Consider the following 24,710-nt stretch of genomic DNA (forward strand, 5'->3'; position numbering starts at 1 on the left):
CCGGTATACAACACTGTTGTTATATGGGCAAATCTGTTTTATTGAAACTTAATTGCATTTACACCCGGGATGTACTCATGGCAAACTATTATAATGGCGATCCATTATTACTTTCTACTGTTCTTGGAGAAAATACTGCTGGAAGAGTGTTCTTAAACGATCATTTGCATCAAGCTGCGTCAAAATTGACATACATATGTCGGAAACTTCGTAGGCAGAAAAAAATTACAGCATTTAAGCTTATAAACGGAGATCTGCCTAAAGTTGTCGTTAATCTTCCAAATGGTACGAGGACGACTCTGGATACCCGTGAATGTGCTGACTTACTTGATGCAGTAGACCGCACCAATATCACATCCAATCCTTTTAGTAGTAGTGGATTTTCCACCTGACCTCTTTTAGTAGTTCAATTTCAATTTAAATTACCTGCCATATATAATCCTTGTTTCATTTTTTGTATTTTTTCTATTTTTTTTTATACTAACTATACTTCATCCTAAAAGCTGATATCAAAATTCAATTTTAGTAGGTTTTTGTTTTTTGCTTTTCTTTTAAAACTTAGTTTACTCTTCGTATTTCAAGTATTTGATAATTATTTTTGATGTCTGCTTTTAGATAGTAGTTATAATAATTTCCTGGTAACGTTACTTAATGAATGAATTATATTTTCTAACAATTATATATACATATTTATGGATCTTAGTAATTTAGGTGATATTATCCATGACAATTCATTTTTACGTTCCCAATTGTCCTCTTTTAATAACAACCTAAATTTTGCTCATTTTAATGCACAGAGCTTCAATATTAAGCCAACGTCAACAAAATTAGCAGAAATTCGAAGTATTGTTGAGGGTAGTCTACTCGATATAGTCGGCGTGAGTGAGACATGGCTTAAGGGCCAAAATTCTAATGTCGTCAAAATATCTGGTTATTCTTCATACAGAAATGATAGGCCATTTCGGAGAGGAGGAGGTGTTGCCTTATTTATTTCCAGTCGACTTACGGCAAAGGTTGTACATTCTGGTCTTAATTATGGTGTGGTGGAATGCCTTTTTGTGGAAGTGGTAGTTGGGAGGGAAAAAATTTTGGTTGGTGTTGTTTACCTTCCAACTGGGGACTTCGAGTCGCTCGAGTCAGAACTTTCTGATTTGCTGGTACGCTATTCTAACATTATAATAATGGGGGACTTCAACAACAATTTATTTGACGTCGCTAAGTCGTACAACCTGAGACGTGCATGCCTAAGAATGGGGGTTTCCTTGGTTCACAATAATGTACCAACGCATTATGACGCATTTCATCAGTCGTCTTCCCTCATTGACTATTTTCTGATTTCTTGTCCAGAACGTAAGCGTGCTGGTGGGCAGTTTATTTCACCTGGTATTTCAAAGCACGCTTTCATTTATTTATCGTTAGATTTTAGTGTTCGCCAAAGCAGCGACATCTATGAGTATTTTGATTACAACAATTATGATGATCAATTGTTGCGAAATACTATCTCGTGTGTTGATTTCTCGAATTTATACTTAACCTCCGATGTCGATTTGCAGCTGCGTGTGCTTATGGCTGGAATTGACACAATACATTCTGCTTTTCCTAAAAGAAGAGCAAAGTTTTTCAATAACAGTCGTGATGACTGGATTAAGTCTCCCCTTGTACGCTACCATCAGTCATTGGCTGATATAGCTTATAAAGCTTATCTTCGTGACAGGAATCAAGAGAATTGGTCAAATTATTGTAGGGCCAGAAATCGGGCAAAAGCCGTCAAAAGGAGGTTAAAGAGGAATTGTCATGCCGCTATGTTTGATCGCTGTGGACACCCTAAGGAATTTTGGAACATAATTAGGGATAACGGCATAATTGGTGGTGAAGTATCCCCTATTCGCACAGATAATGTTAGTAGTGTCGATGACCTGAATGATGGATTTGTAAGTAACCAGTTAAATGTCGTGGGGGATTTTGGATCGTTTTTAGCATCTTCACTTGGTGAAGCGGGATTTTCATTCAAATGTGTTACTATTGACGATGTCATCTGTGCTTTTTCGTCCGTTAAGTCTAATGCTTCTGGAAACGATGGATTTCCACTCAAATTCTACAAAATAGTAATACCACATATCGCCGACCACTTCCTTCATTTGGTCAATACCATTATCATGACTTCTAAGTTCCCTCGTGAGTGGAAAACGGCAAGAGTGTGTCCGATTAAGAAAAAGTCAAGTCCGAATTGTCATGAGTATAGGCCGATAGCGCTAATGCCTGTTTTATCTAAGGTATTCGAATATATTTTGAAAAAGCAACTTAATGATTATCTAGAATTTAATAAGTTACTTTCTGATTGTCAATGTGGCTTCAGAAGTCATAGAAGCACAACAATGTTACTGCTTGGCCTAACTGATGCTATAAGGGGGAGTTTCACGCATGATAAAGTATGCGTTTTACTTTCATTAGACTTAGAAAAGGCCTTCGATCGCGTAGATCATTTCATATTGGTAAAAAAGCTTCACCAATACTTCAGCTTCGGCTTTAGTGCCTGCAAACTTATTGCTTCATACCTTACAGGTAGAAAGCAATATGTGCAGATCAATGGAGAAAGATCAAATACTTTGTCGGTAAGGAGTGGAGTCCCACAAGGCTCAATTCTTGGGCCTATGCTTTTCATACTTTTTCTTAATGATCTATTTGCGAATCTTGATATGTTTTGCTCCACTTTTTCGTACGCCGATGATGTTCAGTTGCTTTTTCGGGGGGATGTTAATAATTTAGATGTCTTACAAGCTAAGATTGATTTTGTAACTAATAGTTTATACAGTTGGATGTGTCTCAATAATCTTTCCGTCAATGGTTCTAAGACAAAAGCATTAATTTTTTCATCTCATCCTGATATTGGACTAACTCTTTCTTATAATGGGTGTGATATTGAAGTCGTCCACCATTTAAAATGTTTGGGGGTTACCATTGACGATAGACTTTCATTTGATCTACATATAGACAATGTTATTAGTCAAACGAATTTGACTCTACGCCAATTGTACAACTCTGATTTGATGCTGCCTTTTTCATTCAAAAAGAGACTTGTACATGCTTTGGCAATGCCCAATATTCTATACGGCATTGAGGTTTTTTGTGGCACAAATGCTGGTAACATAAGGAAAGTTAAACTAGCAATTCATAGAATAGTCCGTTATCTACATTCATTGCGTCGATATGACCACATATCTCCTCATGTCCAGGATTTCCTGGGGTGCCCATTTTCGAGTTTTATTGACTTCAGATCACTTGTTCTTTTCCACAAAATTTTCAGTGCTCAGTCACCTCGATTTCTCGTGGACTTATTTTCATTTGGCCGATCGCGGCGAAATCAGATTGTTGTACCTCTTGCCAGAGGTCATATGGACAAGTCATTTCAGGCTAGAATCGCCAGATCTTATAACTGTCTCCCTACTAATTTAAAGGACTTCTCGATTTCTGATTCGACATATCGTAAAAGATTACTCGATCATCTTGGATCACCTGCATGAAGCTTATCCAAACTCGAGTTAGTAGTGCTGCTTTGTTGTGCTTGTTTGAGTAAATAATATTTTCTTATTTTGTCTTTTTTCAATCATAATGGGAACTAAAAATGTTTTGTCATATTTCATTTTTTTTATTTTTTTTTATCATATTATTAATTATAATTGTCATATTTCATTTTTTGTCATATCATTAATTAATCTATTTTATACCTCATATATGTAATTATACTTTTTATATACTCGCATATATTTTTACATTGTCATAACTTCAATTATACTTTAGTCACGGTTAGTAGTCCATTGTAATTTACATAAATTGGCCGCTATGTGGCTTCAAATTACATAATGAAAATAAATAAATAAAATAAAATAAAAATTCTACTGTTTACGGAGAGCACGCACTTACGCACTGTATTTTCAGTTTTTCAGTGTTCTGAAAACACTGCAAAGGACGAACTTCTCTCATTTATAGCATCAACTTCAAAAGAGGCAGAACATAATAGCCTAGACCTAGAGATAAAAAGATATTTCGATGTGGAATCGATGTGGAAGGTATATATGGGAGCTATATCTAAATATGAACCGATTTCCACCAAATTTGGCACGCATAGCTACAATGCTAATTCTACTCCCTGTGCAAAATTTCAATTAAATCGGAGTAAAAGATTGGCCACTGTGGTCATATGAGTGTAAATCGGGCGAACGATATATTTGGGAGCTATATCTAAATCTGAACCGATTTCAATAAAATTTAGCATACTTGACTACACTACTAATTGTACTCCTAGTGCAAAATTTCAACCAAAATGGGGTAAAACTCTGGCTTCTGGGAAACATATGCACTAACTTATAATACCCTGTTCCACAGTGTGGCTCAGGGTATAAATATACATACCCCCTCCACAAGTGCTCTTATAGTATTAGTTGAGAGTAAAATATTGATTCTGCACATCATTATCAGGTGATTCCCCACAAGAGTCCATTTCAGGTACATATTCCTGGGCGTTTTCATTAAACTGCTCCAGCGGACCTGTAATAGCAGCAGCTGATTACAATCAGCTGAACTATTTCGCTTGGGGGCATGAGATAGGAAGTGGTCGCTGCAAACACCATGTTTGCTGTGACAGTGTTCGTGTCGCACATATCCTAAATATTGGCTACAATATAAGTTATGCTCGAATACATAATTGATATTGCTTCTTGTTTATCGATCTTGTTGATCGATAACAAATTTATTTTATTTTTATTATATATTTATTGATTAAAAATAACCAAGCTATAGACCAATAGAAAATGGTTACAAAAATACTAAAAAATAACTTTACATATATAAATATTTAAACAAAATAAATATTAAAAAAGCTAGAAATCATAAGTTCTATTCGAGAAAAACAAAAAATAAGTAAAGATACATATTTTTAAAAATGAGAAAAAAAAAACTATTTTAGTGATTTAAGGTAGGTACTATGTTCGGTTTCCGAAGCGAAATCCCATACAAAACCAAAAATGCGAAAAACTACCGAAATATTTTTTCATTTGTGGTACTTTGTTTTTTTTTCGAGTTGAAAAACTGACATAAAGTGCATAGTCCCTAATTAGTTCGGCTTTAAATTTTTCCATATGTTGAGATTAGTTAGTTTCAAAACATGGCGCCATTTGTAATGTGAATTAAGAAATAATTGATTTATTCAAATGATTTGTGTTAAATTAGAATACAAAAGTGGTTCGCGTTGTTATTTAAAAATGCAATTCGATTGACGAAATAAAAATAACGGAGTGCTATATGTATATAACATATATAACAGCATCTGGTTCTGTAGCCGTTTCTGCCACAGTAGCGTCTGCCCTCACATCCCTGACACCCACAATTGCAGCCACTACATCAGCTACAGTGAACAACTCCAACATAGCACCCTCAACGCCTGCCACGACCACAGTGGCTGTGACCGCAAATATTGTATTGCAACAACCAAATACAACGGCCGCCCAAGTAGTGAGTGGTCCCATTGGGGTGGCAGCAAATACTCCAACATTAGCCACTATTACTAATTCTTCAAATGCAATATCGACTGTTGCTGCCGTTAGTAATACAAATGCAATACTAATGCAATGGTGGTTTCACAATCATCCACAATAGTATCACCAGCAGCTGGATCGAATATTGTTGTTCCCACCACTACAATGGCTTTAGCAGGAGCTACCGTGGGACTTAAGTCTGGTCCAGATATTACAATGACATTGAACCGTATAAATACGGCAGAGAATGAAGTTGATGTGGAGGAATGTTTACCAGGTGATGTTGTTAAATTGGATTTTGCTGGCGAAGAAGTGGCTGGGTGAAATTTTACCCCTAAGGAATGTCTTCTAGGAGTTTCCAATCGGCGACCGGTGCCCGTTGGAAACTCCGCCTATTACAACAGTACCATCATCGCTTCAGCCATCAGCAACAATAGCATTCCATCAGCGTCATATTGTAGAGATACAACCAGGCCACCATTTATCATCATCCCCTGCTAATTTAGAATTGACTAATGTTATGCAACATAATGTTTGCACAGAACACGAAGAAGTAGAAGAAGCTAATTGTCATAATACTGCAGATGTAATCGATGAAGATTTCTTTTTTAAAATATGCTTAAAAACGATTTCGTCTTATCTCTGTAAACCCAGTGCTTCTACATTCAACACCCATTTTTTACAAAGAAATGAATTGTACTTTTTTTATTATTTTACCGCTCCTCGTAATTGCTCCCTTTTCTATTTGTTAAGCGAGCTCGTTTTTTGTGTGTAAGAGGCGTAAATGAATGAGAACTGAACAAAAGAAATGTTAATGCAATTGTAATTTTTAATGGAAACAACATGAAAGCTAAATATGAGAAATGATAATTAAAAATTTTTAAATATAACAATATTAATGAAAGAAAGCTGATAGTCCAGAAAAGAAAACATTGTGTTCTAGGGTCTTTAATTAGTGTATAAATGTACAAATTAATAAAAACTCATAATAAAATTATAATCGAACTTGTCTTATTTTTATATACCGGGGTATAGGTAATTGGGTGGTCTTATACGTTTTATACTTTTTAATATAAAATTAGTAAATTTTTCTGAACAAAGTTATATCCAAAATAAATGTTTATAGTAAATAATTAAATAATTTTTATTTAAATAGCAAAATAATTTTCTTGTATTCATCATTTGTCCAAAATGATTGCGATAGGCTGGAATGAAACGATTTAATTTCGTTGTGGCTTTTAAATTTCAGTTAGCGGCATTCTTGCATTTTATCAATTCAAAACACTGGTTGAATTTCATAACGTGACTGAAATAGTTATTGGAACTTATACATTGGGAGAGTATAACATCCTTCAGTAAACCAGCCAATTGCTTCTCAATGTATTAATTTCAGTCAACGAAGAGTCTGGTATAGAACACTAACATCCCTTTGTGACGAAATATAAGTCGGGAACAGTGACTTTGGCTTAGGAACTACCCTTGAACTTGAGTTATGGGCTTAAGTTGGTTGTTCCCCCCGATGTAACAATATTGGCAAATGAAATGGCGTTATTATCCTTTGTGGGAACTGTGGTGGTGACCACTGGAGTTGAAATTGCTAGTGAGGCGGCAACAGCATGTGCATAAGTACACTCTTGTCCACTGTTAATGCAATGCGATTATGTAGATATTGTGGACACCAACGAATTAAGTTTGTTGCTGAACGAATTATGAACCCATTGCTGCGGATGATGTAAAAGATTGCATAACACCGGAATTATATGTTTTTTTGATGTGCGTTACAAATTGACGGTATCCATTTGGAAAAGCTGAAGAAGACAATGTACCACATGTTGTAAAAGCTGTTGCAGAATGTGGTAAGACACCAGGAGTAGAGCGGCTGGAGCTTTATTCTTAACAATTATTAGTGTCCAGTGCTGTATGAGATTTTTTAGCAAAACAATCCAAAAACTGGTAGAAAAACACTTTTCAAAACAATTATCATGAATGCGTGTATGTAAACAATCAGCTGCTGCGTATGTATAAGTAAAAATAGTATGACATTTGGCGATGTTGTCAATTAAATTGCAGAGAAATAAACGCGGAATAGCTCCAAAATAGCTGTTTTCTTCGTTCGAAATGTATTGTCAACACTCTCATTTTTCAACGCGAAAGAATGGTTAAGTGAAGTTTTTTTCGTGCCAACAAACATAGTACCCACCTTTAGAAAAAAAGTGCGAACAACTACTAAAAAACAATGGACAGATTATACTGATATATTAAATAAAACTTATTACTACTAAAATATCATTACTACAAAATGTGAGTTTTTAACAATAGTTGTGTTTTAAGTATTAACCCAATAAACACAAACGTTTGAAAAATACTAAAATTCAATAATTTTTCAAACATTTTTTCAAAGGATTAGGGTAATATTCAAGTTGAGAAATTGTTGAGAAAATCGCGTTCTCAACAAAAAACAGACATTACCCTCAACAGTAAAATTCAACACAATAGCAATAACTTCTCAATTGTAATCCTCAAATTGAAATGCATCGCTACTCAATAATTTCTCAAACAGTTTTCAATGTGATAAAAATAAAAAAATAGCATTGTTGCGAATACTTTCAAACCACAATTTGTATGAAAGTCAATCCTAGTTCTAACTGAAAGTCAATACTAAATTTCTAGAGATTTTGTAAATTTTATTATTTTTTTCGTTAACAAATATAATAATCTTAAAAATAACATTAATAATATATAAAAATAATAATATAATACCAATCAAAATGTAATTATCTTATTAAACGTATTAATAAATAAAACTATGAATACAACTTTAAATATCTTAAACATTTTTACATGTATAATTCCATTTCCTCCATAATGTTGGTGTCAAATAACTATTAATTAATATCCTGGCAATTTGAAATAATTACTATCGAGGAACTTGCTGGCTTGTGTGTTAGAATAGATTCCAGCAAGAGGAAATCACAAAATATCAAACTGATGACGGGATGTAAATTGATGTAATGCACATTTTCATCCAGAAGTTCTTGATATAGGAATTGTTGCACTTTGTTTTAATTGGTTGCACCTTGTAAGTTTTCTGAAAACTTTTCTTTGTTGTTCCCTTCATCGGTTTTTCATCGGCCAACATCTTCCAAGAATATACCATCCAATTATTTTAGTTTTCTGCAAAACAATCGAGTTTTGTGATTTCCATTATGTTTTCATTTCACTTTTTATTTTGACTTACCAATTTGTATTTCTTCCAACTGACCACGTACTTCGTGTTTTCCTCAAGAACGTTGGTTTTACAAAATTGTTGTTATTAAAATACTGGCAATTTTCAGGAACTTGATGACTAGATAATTGGAATAAATTTCCAGCAATTTCAATTCACAAAATAACAAATTAAACCGATGATGCGATGTAAATTAAACTATCGATGTGATGCGAATTATCATCCAGTAGTTGTTGATATGGAAAAGAATAAATACCACGTGTTTTTGGTTGCACTTTGATTTATGGAAACTTTCTCTTCTCGATATGCCACTATCATTTTTCATCGGCCAGTCTCTTAATGTGTCCAAGAATCAGCATCCAAATATTTTAGTTGTCTGCAAAGAGATTTGATTTTAGTGACTTCCTTAAAGTTTTCATTTCGTGTTTTAATTTTACTTACCAATTATTATAAGCAATTTCAATTGATTATTAAAAAATTTCCACATTTTTTTATTTCTTCCACGAACTTTGTTGTCCAAAGTAGTATTGAAAACCATGTGGTTTTTTCGTCAACAAATAAGAACAAAAAAAAAAAACAAACAACAAAACTTTAAATATCTTAAACATTATTAGTAAACACTTTTGCATTTATAATTCGATTTCCTTCCTTTTGGTTCCTTCCTTTTATTAACATGCGAGCAATTTGAAATTAGGAACGTTCTGGACCGCGTGTGAGAATTGATTTTCAGCAGAAGGAATTCACAAACTATCCATTTTAAACTGATAATAGCATATGAATTAAACTGACGATGTGATGCACATTTTCATCAAGAAGTTGTTGATTTCAACAATTTGTTGTTTTTAACAATTTTAATTGGTTGCACTTGTAATGTTTCTGGAAACTTTTTCTTGTCGATAAGCTACTCAATTTTCATTGGTCAGCTTCTTATTGTTTGCAAGAATGTAGCATCCAAAGATTATAGTTTTCTGCAAAGAGATTTAAATTTAGTGACTTCTTTAAAGTGTTGATTTAATTTTTCGTATTGACGTACCAATTATTATAAACTATTTGAAGCAGTTCCAGTTAATTGTCCACCTTTTTTTCATTGGTCAGCTTTTTAATGTTTTCAAGAACGTATAATCCATAATTTTAGTTTTCTGCAAAGAGATATACATTTAGTGACTTCCTTAAAGTTTTATTTCATTTTTTATTTTCACTTACCTATTTTTATATACTATTTGGTTATTTGTCTAAAATTTTCCATTTTTTTTTATTTCTTGCAATTGACCACGAACTTCGTTGCACAAATAAGTATTGAAAACCACATGGTTTTTTCGTTGCATTTTAGGGTAGTGTTTTGTCAAAGTTTTCTCATATCATCTTCAACACCTTTTCAAAGATTTCGTCAACATTTTGGCAAATTGGAAGTAATTCGCAAACAATTTGAAGATGTATTGCAGATGAGCTATTTCAAGTCAAGTTGAATTTATGTTGAAAATTATATTTACCCTCAAACTGAAAAATTGTTGCATTTGAAAAACGCTCATCCTGTGTTTATTGGGAAGCTTTAATAATAATAACTTATAATATTTTACTTATCTTATTTTATTTATTTTAATTTTTGCTTTTGTTTTCTTTTTTATGTTTTCCAATTCATTTCTTAAGGCTGTTCAAAAACAAAAAAAAAGAGAACAAATGACTGTTTTATCTATATTCGCATACACCAAAAATTAAAACAAAAAGAAAATGTGAGCTAATAGAAAAAAAAGAGAATTATGTTATGTCATATTATAAGTTACTCAACATCTATTGAGTACAAAATAGTCATAAATTAAAGTCCAAAGTTTGCATCAATAATTCTATGAAAATGAGAAATTTCTTAACGAAACATTCAACAATTCTTAGCGTTCGACTACACTACAAGATTCTTTACAAACGTAGACATTCCGTCCGAAAAAATGTATATTTTGGACGGCGCAGCGTTATCGTACTGCATTTCTATAATAGTTTGCAATATTTTTACAATACTGTCATAGATCTTGAAGACTTTTAATATTAATATATCAATAAAGAAAGAAAGACTAAATAATCGGCAAATGTGTTATCGATCCCATAAACATGCAGCAGAATCGATTATGCCTTCGGACTTAACTTATAATGTGCACAATATATGAGATATATTCGACACGAGCAGTGTCGTCCGGAATAACTGATAGTCTGTAAAGCATATGAAACTCATTAATTTGAATAGTGAATAATTATTTTTCTGAATGGGTCATTAAATTCTATGATTTATCGATAAACGATTTGCTCTAGATATTGTGCTATCGATTGTTAGTATTTGGAAATGACATTTTTCAATTAAGTAACGTAGGCAACACTGTTTCATAAAATAGTCTTTCAATTCTGCACAAATCCCCTTACCCGTCAGAAAAATTAGGTAAAATTTATAAAAAATTTTCCATTGAATGAAGTAATTAGAATCCAATTGGAGTGTAATATAATACGAATAATTTATAATTAAAATATAGTCGCCTATTTTCAAACGAGTCGCTATTCTATTAGTAAAATGTGAAGCAATGGCAGTTTCGTTGCATGTGTGCGTTCGTCGTGTAGTGGTTGCCTCTTATTTAGTTGGTTCGTTTCTCTAGGGGGGAAAGCAGGGATAGGGTATGCACTTTTATAAGTGTTCAATACGTTGACGGCGACGTCATACGGGCAGATTGAGAAACGGAAGAAAAGTAAAAGTCTTCATTTACAATCCTAATACCAACCGTGTAAGCTTACATCAATAGCCCATATTCAATTGGGCTATTGGTTATTGGGATATGAAAATTGATGTCTTATTCTGTATAGAAATATGATCTAACCACACCCCGTATCCACATTTACCTCTTTCCCCAGTAATGATGAAATGTAATTAATTTTTAATTCCTTTTTACAGCATCAAAATGTCTACCACACATAGGCATCGATATAAAAATGCTGGCATGGATTCTTCCGAGATGCGTAGACGTCGAGAGGAGGAGGGCATACAGATCCGTAAGCAGAAACGGGAGCAACAGCTTACAAAGAGACGAAATGTTGTACTTGAAAATCCCTCAAATAGCATGATAAATAATATGGATAGTGATCTGATGCAGGTAAAGAGCAATTGTGGGTAATAAGTTAAGAACGTTTTCTATGGTCATTTATTCGTTCACAGGAATCTGACATGAACCAAATTTGCAATGATATGCAAACAACTGCCGAAGGCACTTTAAACTTAAACCAACTGGATCCGATTTCGCAATTGCATCAAATACCTCAGACGGTGCTGAATCACCAACAACAGCAGCATCAACAACAAAATCACAATGTTGGCTCCCAACAGCAAATGCAAAATGCTACGACAACTAATATGGTTATTAAAAAGGAAATGATCGATGCCCTGTACAGCGATGTGGAGAGTGTGCAATTGGATGCAACTCAAAAATTTAGAAAACTCTTGTCGAGGGATCCCAATCCTCCAATAGAAGACGTGATACAAAAAGGCATTGTACCAAGATTCGTTCAATTTTTGAAGAACAGTAACAACGCTTCTTTACAGGTTCGAATTTAATTTATATCTTTGTATTTATTGTTGTCTATGTGTTGAAAAAAAAAAAAAAAACAATCACGATCAAAAATATTTTGTGCATTTGCTTAAAATTTTAGTTTGAAGCTGCTTGGACCCTAACGAATATTGCTTCTGGTACTTCGCAACAAACCAAGATAGTTATTGAAGCCGGTTCAGTGCCAATATTTATTGAATTACTCTCAAGTCCACACGATGATGTTCAAGAACAAGCCGTATGGGCATTAGGAAACATAGCCGGAGATTCTCCATCTTGTCGAGATCATTTATTGAATTCCGGTATAATGCAACCATTATTGCAGTAAGTATCGTAAAATAATTATACATATACAAAAATCATAATCGTTTCTTTTCTTACAATCTTAAAAGCGTTTTAAGTACCACCGAACGACTGACAATGATCCGCAATGCTGTATGGACTCTATCGAATCTTTGTCGTGGTAAAAATCCTCCAGCTGATTTTACAAAAATTGTTCATGGCTTACCCATATTGGCAAGACTGCTCAATCATACTGACACCGATGTTCTTACCGATACTTGCTGGGCCATAAGTTATCTCTCCGATGGACCAAATGATAAAATCCAAGCAGTTATAGATGCTGGCGTTTGCAGGCGCTTAGTAGAGCTATTAATGTAGGTTGATCAACAAGTTTTTCTTATTCTAAATAGTTTTACTTGAATACTTTAATTATCTTGTATAGGCATCCTCAAAATAATGTGGTGACGGCTGCCCTTCGTGCCGTTGGCAATATTGTAACCGGAGATGATGTTCAAACTCAAGTCATTTTGAATTGCAATGCATTGTCATGCATTAGTCATTTGTTAACGTCTCCAATGGAAACTATAAGAAAGGAAGCCTGCTGGACAATCTCAAATATTGCGGCTGGAAATCGTCAACAAATTCAAGCTGTTATTGATGCAAATATCTTCCCCATACTTATAAATATTATGCTACAAACAAACGATTACAAGACGAGAAAAGAAGCAGCATGGGCTATAACAAATGCAACTAGCAGTGGTACAGCTGAACAAATCAGATATTTGGTAAGAAACAGATTTTTTTTATTACAAATGAATACAACTCTTATATATGAAAAATTCTGTGCGTGTATAGAAAAAAAAATACCACCACAATTATTCCAATTAAAATTTTAATTGAATTTTAAACAATATTCAATTAAAAATTTATTTGGTTCGACAAATTTTTTAATTGAAACAAAAATCAATTACAACAATTAAAATTTTAATTGACTTTGGTGATTGATACTATTAATTCTGTGATTTAAGACATTCATTTCATTTCATTTATTCATAAATTATAATACAAAAGCCTATTGGCCAATAACGTATTACAAAGCAACATCATACCTAAGTAATATAAAATAATTCTTTGTATGACAGAAAAAATATATATATAACAAAAAATATATGTCTTTAAATTTATATATAAATAAATCAGTGATAACTTTAGTATTGGTTCCCCAATCATAATCAAACAAGTAACAGTATCTAAAATTTCATTCCAATTAAAAAATTAATTGGATCAATTAATTTCGTGATAGAATTAGAAAAGTTTTTTTGTGTGTTGTGAAAGTTATATTTAAGATTATTATATTGATTATTTGATTTTTTTTAAGGTACATGTTGGTTGCATTTTCCCAATGTGCGACTTTTTGACTGTGGTTGATTCTGATGTTGTCCAAGTTGCATTAAATGCTTTAGAAAATATACTCAAAGCTGGTGAGAAATTCCCCGAACGACCAAATCCATATGCTATGGCCATAGAAGAATGTGGAGGTAAGTGGAATTTCTTTAGGTTTTTTCATTCTATATACCAATTCAAATATACTAATTCGTTTTCCAGGCTTAGATAGAATTGAATATTTGCAATCGCACGAAAATCGCGATATATATCATAAATCATTCTATATTATTGAACAATATTTCGGTAATGAAGAGGAAGATGAACGTGTGGCACCCTCCGTTGATGGCAATCAATATACGTTTAATACGGATTTAGGTGCTCCCCAAGGAGGTTTTAATTTCTAGCCTTGTTATACAAAGCTAACAAAAAACGAACATCAACAACAGAAACAACCTCAAAAACATGTTATAATGATGATCATAATAATGGCTTTTATGATAACGAGAAGCACGAAATCAGCATCAACATCAACAATTTAATTAATTAACTACTGGCTGCAAGGACACATTGAAAAGTTTTCCATCTATACTATTAACTAACATAAACGTCATTGATTTCCTATAGAAACCCCCCCAGATTTTAGAAGATCATCATCATCATCGATAATGTTAATGGACTCTAGTTGCTATGCTTTTAACAAATACGTATATGCTATACCAATGGAATAGACCCTTATGTCTGTTCTGGTTTACGTATTGGCAAAATGCTAAATTTTTCTCAATCCATGCAGTAGAAATTACAAATGAATTATACAAAATTTTGAAACAAAAAGAAACCGGTTCGAATAGAAAAATCGAATGAATTGAGAAGTTTTTGGGAAAGTAAAATTTTGCAGTTTGCCAATATGGAAACCAGAACACCTAGGAAAGAGTAAACTTATATAGATTTGCTCTAAAAAAAATCTAAAAGAATTTACTTCCAATAGCATAAAAATCTAGTGACAATATTGTGTGGGCAATATATGTTGCTGTTCCTTGAATATTTTTGTGGTTTTTATTTTTTCATTTTACAAAACTGCATTTTGTTTTTTTTCAACAACAATCAACTCAAGTCTTTTCCCCCCACCCCAATAAAAATTGAAATATTTTTTGTTTATTTTTTTCTATTTTTTATAGTATTATGTCAATGGTGCATAATATGTACGCGAATGCTTTAGTTATTCTCTCTTCTATGATTTTTATTCATAATTATTTCTGCTTTTCATATATGATATACTTTTATAGATTCGCTTTCATGTTTTGCTTGCTATGTAAAATGTACATATAGTTTTATTATTATTATTGTAATATTAAAAACTAACAAAAAAAATATATTCAAATGAAAAAAGAAAGAGGAAAAACAGTTTAAAACGAAACAAAAAAAATATAATTTTAAAATAATCTATAGTTTAACAAAACCAACCTTGAGAAAAAAACGAAAACTGTGTTATTTTAAATATGATTTTTTCTTTATGTATTTTTTATATTCGGTTTGTTATCTCTTTCATAATGTTTGATCCTTTTTCCCAATGCATTCATTAGAAGCGTGAAAAACAAAACTCATATTAAAGAAGAATAAAAAGTCCCTAAAAAGGAACAAAAAGATTAAAAATTTTTGTTTTATGTAATACTATATTTAGTGAGTAGAGTTTTTTATATATTTCCTATTAAAAAAAACGCTTCTTTACCACCATCAGATGTCCATCTGCAAATCTTTGAGGACGATATTCATGGTAGGTGGAGAGCTTGACACCGAAATGGTCCATCTTATTCTTTCACTTCTACAGCAACTTCCAAAAAGGCGAAAGTGTTAAGTCCCTCCTTCGAAAAAGAGAGGATCGAATAAATAAATAAAAAATTTCGTGATGGAATATGAGTTTATTGACATGAGAATGTGGTGTAGCTTACAAAAAGCTTTCTTTCACTGTATCGCGTTATATAAAGGATTAAATTGTACGCAATCAATGCCTTAGCACTTTTCAATCCACTTTGTAGCAATTTGTGGTATTTTTACACATTTAATTTTGAGTTTTATAAAAAACAAATTTTGAAAACGTCGAATGTTCAATTCTCATTACCATCCGGCTGCTGAAAGTTACCCTATTTGATGATCTCCCTGGCAGAGCAAGTTGATGACTACATTTTACAAGATGAATATAAATTTTATTTCATTTATTAATACTATAATTATATTTTACAAGCTATTTACAAATACCAACGTGACTTGATACAATTATTGTAAGCAGTACAAGGAAAAAATGGCATCTTAAGAGCTTCTTTCAAAAATAATGGAAATGTAAAAAAAAATATAACAAAGCCATCTACACAGAAAAAAAATTTCACGAAAATTTGTCCAACTAAAGTCTTGAGCTTTAAAAAATATTCAATTAAAAATTTAATTGATTCAGCAAATTTTTCAAAATTAAACAAAAATTAATAGTATCAATTAATTTTAATTAATTATTCTAATTAATTAATTGATATTATCATTTCTGTGATTGAAGATATTTCAATTAAAAATTAATTGGATCAATTAATTTCGTGATTGAAGACAAAAAATATTTTTATTATGTGTATGATTCTTGAACATAGATTTTATGTGTTATCGGCCCAAGTTCATCCAAAAAATCAATCATATTTATATATTGTAGATGTTTGAAATTTATTAACACAATCTCATCATCGTTGGCATAGGTATTTATAAAAATTAATTGCTTGGAGAAGATACAGAATCGGTTGTTGCCTTTAAAATAGATTTCCGCAATTCATACAGTATTAAAGTTAAAGCTGAGGCAACATTCAAACTGTCGCAACCTTCAGCTATTGGTATATTTAAACAAGTTCCTCGGGAACCGACTGTAGACATAAATCTAAAAAGAAAAAAAAAAAATAGGTTATGAAGAATTACTGCAGATGGTATAAACTATTATGATAATGTAACATACTTATAAGCTATTTCTGAAACGCCATGACTCTCGCCACCTATAATGACAACATTGTGAGATCCTGTCCTTTCAATCATGGAATAATCCACAACATTTGGTATCCTTAGGTCTTTAAGTTTCTTCCAATTATTTTCAGCAATGAAAACAAAACAGTCATCAGCCACTTCTGGTGGTATTGTCATGGCTATATCTTGCCATTCGATATTATCACGTATGGGAACACGAAAATGTCCACCACAACCTCCACGCAAAGCTTTCGATTCCCAGGGATCGCAACAGCCTTTGGTGACAATAATCTGGAAGCATGGTAATGCGGCACAAGTGCGTATAATTCCACCCAAATTATTTGGTTCTCGTATATTATCACATACTACAGTCAAGGGCAGTGATGGTTGTACTATTCTATTCACAATATAGTTTAGCGATGGTCTTTCGAATAGTGTCATAACACCTGGTGGTGTTGTAAGAGTAGACCAAGTTTTCAAATTATGATGGGGAACTTTATATACCTGTATTCTGGGATTTTCTTTAAGAGCTTTGGTAATTTGTTCTTTAATATCGATCAATTGCTCCTTTTGACTGAAAATTACAGTGTTGAGCTTAAGACCACTCTGCAAAGCATCCAAAATCAAACGTCTTCCCTCTACAACGATTTGGCTCTGCTTGTCTCGTTTCCTTTTCGAGCGAGCCGATATCATTAATGAACTAAAACGAGGATCATTTAGGTCAAGTTTAAGATACTCGAAGCCTAAATCTTTATCCTTTATTATCTTGGATTCAGATTTCCGTTCTTCACGAGTTTTCTTAATAAATGCGGAAGCAGCCGTTGAAGATAGAGAAGTCTTCCTATTTTGTTTCTTTTCTGTACCAACTCCATGTGTTTTTTTAGTTTTCTTGAGGAGTTCTTCTGTTGTAACCGGCTCATATTTGATGGAGGAATGCTCGAAGAGACTAGATTCAATTTTTATAGCTTCTTCTTCTTCATTGACGTAACGTTTATGGACAACATTTTCTTTGCTGATGTTGGAACACAATTGTCTTGCAATTCCATGTGTACTCCGTATCTGGCTTGTATTGTATAACGTTTTTAATAAGTTTCCCCACATTTTTAATTGATATTAGTTGAAAATGTAAACATTTCCCAACACAATGAATTTAACCTAAAAGTCAAATTATGATGTTGGTTGCCAACAGCGTTTACAAACTAAGCACAATGAAGACGTTTTTACTTAAGTGGCGATTTGCACTAATACTAGAATCTTTTATGTTTTTTATATTAAAATATTTTAACCTTTATAATAAGAAATGCTGTATTTTCGATTTTAAAACAAATGCAAATTAATTTCGCTATGCAATTATATAGTTGACCAACGTCGCTGCTTCAATTACATCCGTTAACAGCCAACAGTCTGTATTGCGTTTTGCCAATCAAAAAGAATGATAGCAAAGACAATACAATCAGCTGATCATAGTTTTGACAGCCGTTCTCTTTTACTTCAGCGTCATATGTTCTCATTGTATAATTTCAACAGTTCATTCGATTTTAGTGATACATTGTTCATGGTGATTATTTAAGATATATTCGAATATACAAATCTTTATTATATTTGATATTTTTATTCCAGATGTTCCTCCGCTCCATAACCACTCCGTTTCAGCTCTCTCGCCGTTTCATTAGCTCTAGCTCTGTTCTCAAACAAGGAATCAACAATCACCAACCCAACAATTTGGAAAAACGTTTCTTAGTTTGGACAGGAAAATATAAGACAGTGGAAGAAGTTCCCAATTTCGTTAGGTATGTATAGGATGAATGGCTTCGTTATGTACGAGTGGAATTAATCACGCATTTGTTCATATTGTGAAATGAATGATGAAATTGTTGTGTTATCATATGTGCTTTTGGTACATCTATCAGATGGAGGAATTCTGCGACTAAAATGGGATGCCTCGTTAGGTTTGGCTAACGAAACATTGACGCTTCTATCAATCGCTGATAGGTAGAATTTGAGTCGGCTGGACTTGCCTGATCTTAGTTGGGCTAAAAAAACCTCAACTGCCGAGGGTGGTCTCTTTCAACCAGTGCTATGTGCGGTAGTCGAAGTCCGAGAACAGAATTAACAGTACCCTAATGAATTCTGTACAGACTTAAGCTGAGTACTATGTTCCGTTTTCAAGCTGAAAACCAGCTTGTTTTCACGGTTACTTTTTTTAATTAACTAATTTAGAAATATAAAATTATTTGCAATCAATTCCTTGGATCTTTTCCATCCATAATTTGCAGAGACTTGATAAAAATGTTATCGTCTTCATATATATTTTTGCACTTTTAATTTAGTGTTTTGGTGAAAAACTCGAACATAGTACTCACCTTTACATGGTATGCTGCCTGATTTAGAGGCTCTGTTTTGTAAGGTTGGATCTCGCGCATTGAATAGTGAAGATAAATTCTGGGTAGGTGATATGTCTATCAATAAGATGATGGTTTGGGTGGTTATTGCAGTAACAACACAGGAGATACTGCGCATGGAGAGGATATTAGTCTTCATATAAAGATGATCCTGGGGTGTACTGCGGAGACATTCTGTCACAGTTCTAAGAAGAGCATTCTCTATGTTATTCCACTGCGTACCACTTATGGTATGTTCACATATTGTGACAAAATTTTCTATTGCGATAATATTTTGACAAAATTTTCTATAGCGATAAATTTTTGACAAAATTTTTTATAGAGATAAAATTTTGACAATTTTTTATAGAGATAAAATATTGACAAAATTTTCTATAGAGATAAAATTTTTACAATATTTTCTATAGAGATAAAATTTTGACAAAATTTTCTATAGAGATAAAATTTTGACAAAATTTTCTAAAACTTATTTTTTCTTGTATTCGTTCTTCGCACATTACAAAAAATATGTCCCTAAACATTCGTCCATTATAATACTAATAATTCTTTCTCTCTTTCTTTTAGTCGTGATGTTATGGAACGTACCCGCAATAAAGTACGCATACGTATAGCCAATATTATGATGGCTCTGACCGTTATTGGCTGTGGTATTATGGTTTATAGTGGCAAGGAAGCAGCTAAACGTGGCGAAAGTGTGACAAAACAAAATCTTGATTGGCACAAACAATATAACGAAAAATACTCTAATAAGGAGGCGAAGGAATAGAAAAATGGTATCACAAACTTTTGTTTTTGAAACTACTTATTTTTTTGCAATAATAATCGTTTTCACATTAATGTACAGAAGACATTCGTACGATTGATATTGTTAGTAATAAATATTTGTAAATTGTAGAATAATTGAAAGTTGAATTCAAGCCATCATCAAGGGTTTGTTTTTACTCAAAAGTGTTTTGAAAATTCGATAATGCTATTTTCATCTAGAAAATAGAGGCCCGATTAGCATATCGGCAAAAAATTAATCCTGAGGTGAGAAATTTTATTCACGCACATTTTATTTTTCACGTGATTCATGCGTTACATGACAATTTCTCGTCCCTGGCTATAGTATCAGTTTTTCGGGAAATAAAAATGCCCCAGCACCCCGCCTATTGTACTGCAACTTTCCTTGGACTGAGTATTTGTGAAAATTAGAAGGCATTTCAGATATTCATCCTGATTTGCTGGGCTATGTTGTGGCTATAGGTTGTATTTGTGATAGCACAGTGACAATCTCGATTTGGGGTCGGGAAATAAAAATGCCCCAGCACCCCGCCTATTGTACTGCAACTTTCCTTGGACTGAGTATTTGTGAAAATTAAAAGGCATTTCAGATATTCATCCTGATTTGCTGGGCTATGTTGTGGCTATAGGTTGTATTTGTGATAGCACAGTGACAATCTCGATTTGGGGTCTCTTTTTTAATATTCGAGTCCATAGCATTTCACTGTAATGTGAAATTCCATTACGGTGCAACCACTTAGAGAAGTTTTGAAAACCTCAGAAATGTGACCACCATTAACATTAAGAGGTTAAACTGGGATTTAATCCATTGTCCTTTATATACAAGGCGGTCAAGCTAATCATTGCACCACGGTGTCTAGCTGAGACCTACTAAATCTTTCGGAATAATAATACAAGTCTTTAACACTTTCCAGTCTTATATTAATCTATATAGTTTTATTGATAGAACTTATTTAAAATCTATGTGTGTGATAAATGTCAATCTTTCTCTGATATGGCCGGGATCTGGTCAGTGCAGTTGTTCGGGATCTTAAGAATTCTTCGATTTATAATTGATCGGGAACTAGTGATGGGCAGTTGAGCTCTTCGGTTTGATGACTGATGAGAAATTCCATAATGGGTCCTTGATGAGAACTTCTTCATTGTCAGATGATCGGTTCCCTATTGAAATAAAATTTTTGACAACGATTTTTATAGAAATAAATTTTTGTAAACATTTTAAAGAAATAAAATTTTGTCAAAATTTTTTATAGAAATAAAATTTTGCCAAAATTTTTTATAGAAATAAAATTTTTACAAAATTTTCTATAGAAATAAAATTTTGACAATATATTCTATAGAAATAGAATTTTGACAAAATTTTCTATAGAAATAAAATTATGACAAAAATTTTCTATAGAAAATAGGAAAAGAGATATGTTTGTTTCGAATTTATTTCGGCATAAGCCGGCTATCAATGTAAAACCTTTTTTCGGAGGGTTCAAGTGTGGTTTTTGTTGGGTTTAATAAACTGCCTGAATTTATTCTGATAATTGGTTGATAGTTTTGCTGCAAGTAGAGGATGCTGATGAGGAATGTGGTAATTCCGAAACGTGCGTCCGTCCATCCAACCATCTTGCAGTCTATAGGGCTTTGCCCAAAAAAATTTGACAAACATTCTTTTCCTCTGTTGGTTAAGCTACACTTGTAGTTTAGTCAATGTATGGTTTTAAGCTGCAATAAAAAACAACAACAAATAAAATTTTGACAAAATTATCTATAGAAATAAAATTTTGACAAAATTTTCTATAGAAAATAAATTTTGACAAAAATTTTCTATAGAAATAAAATTTTGACAAAATTTTCTATAAAAATAAAATTTTGACAAAATTTTTTATAGAAAATAAATTTTGACAACATTTTCTATAGAAATAAAATTTTGATAAAATTTTCTGTAGAAATAAAATGTTTACAAAAGTTCTATAGAAATAAAATGTTTACAAAATTTTCTATAAAAATAAAATTTTGATAAAATATTCTGTAGAAATAAAATTTTTACAAAAGTTCTATAGAAATAAAATGTTTACAAAATTTTCTGTAGAAATAAAATTTTTACAAAAGTTCTATAGAAATAAAATGTTTACAAAATTTTCTATAGAAATAAAATTTTGAGAAAATTTTCTGTAGAAATAAAATTTTGACAAAATTTTCTATAGGAATAAAATTTTGAGAAAATTTTCTATAGAAATTTCAATAGAACGAACAGCAGCACACGAACTCACGTTAGTTATTTTCATTAAATTATATCTCAAATAATATTTGTGATTTGTGAACATTAAATGTAATTTAATTTTTGTATTTTTATGTAGATACAAAATCCCAGAAGATGGTTAGCGGCACTAACCGAAATATTGGAAATAAATATTAAAACAAATCAATAATCGATTGTTTTTATGACCTCAAGCCGAACAAAATTAAAAATCAGTATAGAAATAAGATTTTGACAAAATGTTCTATAGAAATAAAATTTTGACAAAAGTTTATATAAAAATAAAATTTTGACAAAATTTTTGTATCGAAATAAAATTTTGACAAAAGTTTATATAAAAATAAAATTTTGACAAAAGTTTATATAAAAATAAAATTTTGACAAAATTTTCTATAAAAATAAAATTTTGACAACATTTTCTATAGAAATAAAATTTTGACAAAATTTTATATAGAAATAAAATTTTTACAACATTTTCTATAGAAATAAAAGTTTGACAAATTTTTCTGTAATTTGGACACAAATTTCTATAGAAATAAAATTTTGACAAGATTTTCTATAGAAATAAAATTTTGACAAAACTTTCTATAGAAATAAAATTTTGAGAAAATTTTCTATAGAAATAAAATTTTAACAAAGTTTTGTATAGAATTAATATTTTGAATTTTTGGTAAAAATTTTCCAAATTTTCGTAGATATTTTTTTGGCTCGAGTTGCAACCATTGTTCTAAATCAGGATCTTGTGTAGTCACCGAGATCGCTTGTGGATCTGTTGTTGCTGAGGTCTTAGGCTTTCAGACGTTTTCGGTAGGGTGTAGTTGATATTTCGTGAAAGTGGATTAGCCTCAGCGTCGATAACGGTAGTTGTGTAGTCGAGTTCCGTAGAAGCTTCAATCGGTAGTGGGTTTGGGGCAGTAATAGCTTCAGGTTGGTGAAAATTTCAGATTATGTAGTAGTTATGGTTTTAGTGTTACTGACGGTTTTATGTCATCGACGAAGATATGATAGACCAGAAGAACTCAGTGGAGGGCTAGTAGATTCCAAGATCTCAGTGTGGGTGCAGTAGATCCAAAGGGATTAGTGTAAAGCCGAAGAACTCAGTGGGGAAGCTATAGATCTGAAAAACTAAATGGTGGAACTATGCATTCTAAAATCCGTAGCTAATAATGAAGTCTAAAATTTTTAAGAATTGGGAGGTGGGATGGGAGCCTTAACCTTAAATAACTAAAAAGGAATAAATTTAAATTAAAATAATTTAATTGAACCTAAATTAAGATACATAAAAAAATAAATTAAATCAATTAAATTTAACTTTTAAATTAAATCAAATTTTCAATTTTTGAAGTTTTTTCATGGGCTTTTTGGTAGTTTTTTTATTTTTTAGTAAAATTTTATTAAAAATAATTTAATCACTTGTAATATTATTTTTCAACAATAGACTATTTTTGGTAATGCTATGTAGAAACTGGTATTTTGTTTTTAATCCTTTTGTAGATCAAGTGCTAACATTAACTTCGGTAAGCTAGCTTTATGACGTCATTTATCACTCATACAGCTAGATAACCAAAGAGAACATAACACCTTTGAAAGATTAATTTCATATAGGGTTATAGATGTGAAGTGTTTTTCATTATTGGATAATTTTTACACTTTTTCATTCTGTATTTTAGCATGTCTATTAATTTTGTTATTATTTGTTTGTAATTAATATTTAATCAACGTAATTTCGTTGACCAGTATACACTTCTCTAAAAATATACCATACTCATAGTATGCTAATCGGAATTTTGAATCACTAAACAATCATTAATTCACACAACGTATTGACCAACGAAAATAAAACTAAATCATTTTTTAAAGCTAATTGGGAAATTACACATGCACACATATCTGGACTTAAGCAAGCACTGGAAATATACTATGGTACATGTTGATAATTTTTGTTGTTTTTTAAGAAAGAAAATATATACACCGTATATAAATCTATGTGAATATAAAACTCTTATACATTCTTACTTACATTGATTTAAAAAACGTGTAGTGAATGACCAAATTGTGACGGAGGATCAGCCCCCTCAATGACTTACCAATTAGCCGAAAACGCCAACGCATCGTATGAATTATGAGTCAGGGAGCTATGATGGTGGTGACTGGTGACTGTAAAATCATGAAACAATTGAGCTCGTATGGCTGGTCTTGATCATCTTGACGAGGTTTTCTTTGACTGCCAAAGATGGTAGAGATGATAATGCACGATTTGAAAGTTTAAACATTAAAAAAACCAAATGT

At 32.0% G+C, this 24,710-nt stretch overlaps 4 protein-coding genes and 1 long non-coding RNA gene across 6 annotated transcripts; 3 read left to right on the forward strand and 2 right to left on the reverse strand.

Annotated features, from left to right (window-relative positions):
- The first annotated feature begins 692 nt into the window (after positions 1–692).
- LOC142235288 (uncharacterized) lies at positions 693–4,706 on the forward strand. Its single transcript, XM_075306539.1, has 2 exons — positions 693–3,141; positions 4,477–4,706. Exons 1-2 carry the CDS (start codon positions 693–695, stop codon positions 4,704–4,706), a joined length of 2,679 nt encoding a protein of 892 aa, XP_075162654.1.
- A 3,488-nt stretch (positions 4,707–8,194) lies between these two features.
- Positions 8,195–10,278, reverse strand: LOC142233575 (uncharacterized). Its single transcript, XR_012721435.1, has 5 exons — positions 9,961–10,278; positions 9,791–9,896; positions 9,199–9,725; positions 8,770–9,133; positions 8,195–8,705 (listed from the first exon to the last, which is right to left on the reverse strand). It is a non-coding gene; the product is annotated as an uncharacterized LOC142233575 (long non-coding RNA).
- An 814-nt stretch (positions 10,279–11,092) lies between these two features.
- On the forward strand, positions 11,093–15,155 carry Kap-alpha1 (karyopherin alpha1). Of its 2 annotated transcripts, none has more exons than XM_075308228.1 (8): positions 11,093–11,179; positions 11,684–11,882; positions 11,945–12,328; positions 12,436–12,656; positions 12,725–12,988; positions 13,057–13,399; positions 13,993–14,152; positions 14,220–15,155. In XM_075308228.1, the coding sequence occupies exons 2-8, from the start codon at positions 11,691–11,693 to the stop codon at positions 14,402–14,404; spliced, it is 1,749 nt and encodes a 582-aa protein (XP_075164343.1). In that variant the 5' UTR covers positions 11,093–11,179; positions 11,684–11,690; the 3' UTR covers positions 14,405–15,155. The 2 variants fall into 2 exon arrangements, with proteins under 2 accessions (XP_075164343.1, XP_075164344.1); XM_075308229.1 differs by lacking the exon at positions 11,093–11,179 and adding an exon at positions 11,365–11,516.
- Positions 15,156–16,675: 1,520 nt separating this feature from the next.
- Positions 16,676–18,190, reverse strand: LOC142236951 (rRNA methyltransferase 3, mitochondrial). Its single transcript, XM_075308230.1, has 2 exons — positions 16,984–18,190; positions 16,676–16,908 (listed from the first exon to the last, which is right to left on the reverse strand). The coding sequence occupies exons 1-2, from the start codon at positions 18,087–18,089 to the stop codon at positions 16,746–16,748; spliced, it is 1,269 nt and encodes a 422-aa protein (XP_075164345.1). The 5' UTR covers positions 18,090–18,190; the 3' UTR covers positions 16,676–16,745.
- A 206-nt stretch (positions 18,191–18,396) lies between these two features.
- Positions 18,397–20,290, forward strand: LOC142236952 (UPF0389 protein CG9231). Its single transcript, XM_075308231.1, has 3 exons — positions 18,397–18,546; positions 18,609–18,778; positions 19,955–20,290. The coding sequence occupies exons 1-3, from the start codon at positions 18,421–18,423 to the stop codon at positions 20,154–20,156; spliced, it is 498 nt and encodes a 165-aa protein (XP_075164346.1). The 5' UTR covers positions 18,397–18,420; the 3' UTR covers positions 20,157–20,290.
- Positions 20,291–24,710: the final 4,420 nt, after the last annotated feature.

The sequence above is a fragment of the Haematobia irritans genome, chromosome 4, assembly GCF_050003625.1.
Source record: "Haematobia irritans isolate KBUSLIRL chromosome 4, ASM5000362v1, whole genome shotgun sequence".
NCBI lineage: Eukaryota > Metazoa > Arthropoda > Insecta > Diptera > Muscidae > Haematobia > Haematobia irritans.

Bases quoted from the DNA above. Each gene is read 5' to 3' on its own strand.
- LOC142235288 (XM_075306539.1), top strand. From the start codon at position 693: ATGGATCTTAGTAATTTAGGTGATATTATCCATGACAATTCATTTTTA. The intron at 3,142-4,476 runs GTAACATAAGGA...CATCATTATCAG, and splicing joins TTTTTGTGGCACAAATGCTG to GTGATTCCCCACAAGAGTCC.
- Kap-alpha1 (XM_075308228.1), top strand. From the start codon at position 11,691: ATGTCTACCACACATAGGCATCGATATAAAAATGCTGGCATGGATTCT. The intron at 12,657-12,724 runs GTAAGTATCGTA...CAATCTTAAAAG, and splicing joins ATAATGCAACCATTATTGCA to CGTTTTAAGTACCACCGAAC. The intron at 14,153-14,219 runs GTAAGTGGAATT...TTCGTTTTCCAG, and splicing joins GGCCATAGAAGAATGTGGAG to GCTTAGATAGAATTGAATAT.
- LOC142236951 (XM_075308230.1), bottom strand. From the start codon at position 18,089: ATGTGGGGAAACTTATTAAAAACGTTATACAATACAAGCCAGATACGG. The intron at 16,909-16,983 runs GTATGTTACATT...TTTTCTTTTTAG, and splicing joins GTTTCAGAAATAGCTTATAA to ATTTATGTCTACAGTCGGTT.
- LOC142236952 (XM_075308231.1), top strand. From the start codon at position 18,421: ATGATAGCAAAGACAATACAATCAGCTGATCATAGTTTTGACAGCCGT. The intron at 18,547-18,608 runs GTGATTATTTAA...TTTTTATTCCAG, and splicing joins TTAGTGATACATTGTTCATG to ATGTTCCTCCGCTCCATAAC. The intron at 18,779-19,954 runs GTATGTATAGGA...TCTTTCTTTTAG, and splicing joins GAAGTTCCCAATTTCGTTAG to TCGTGATGTTATGGAACGTA.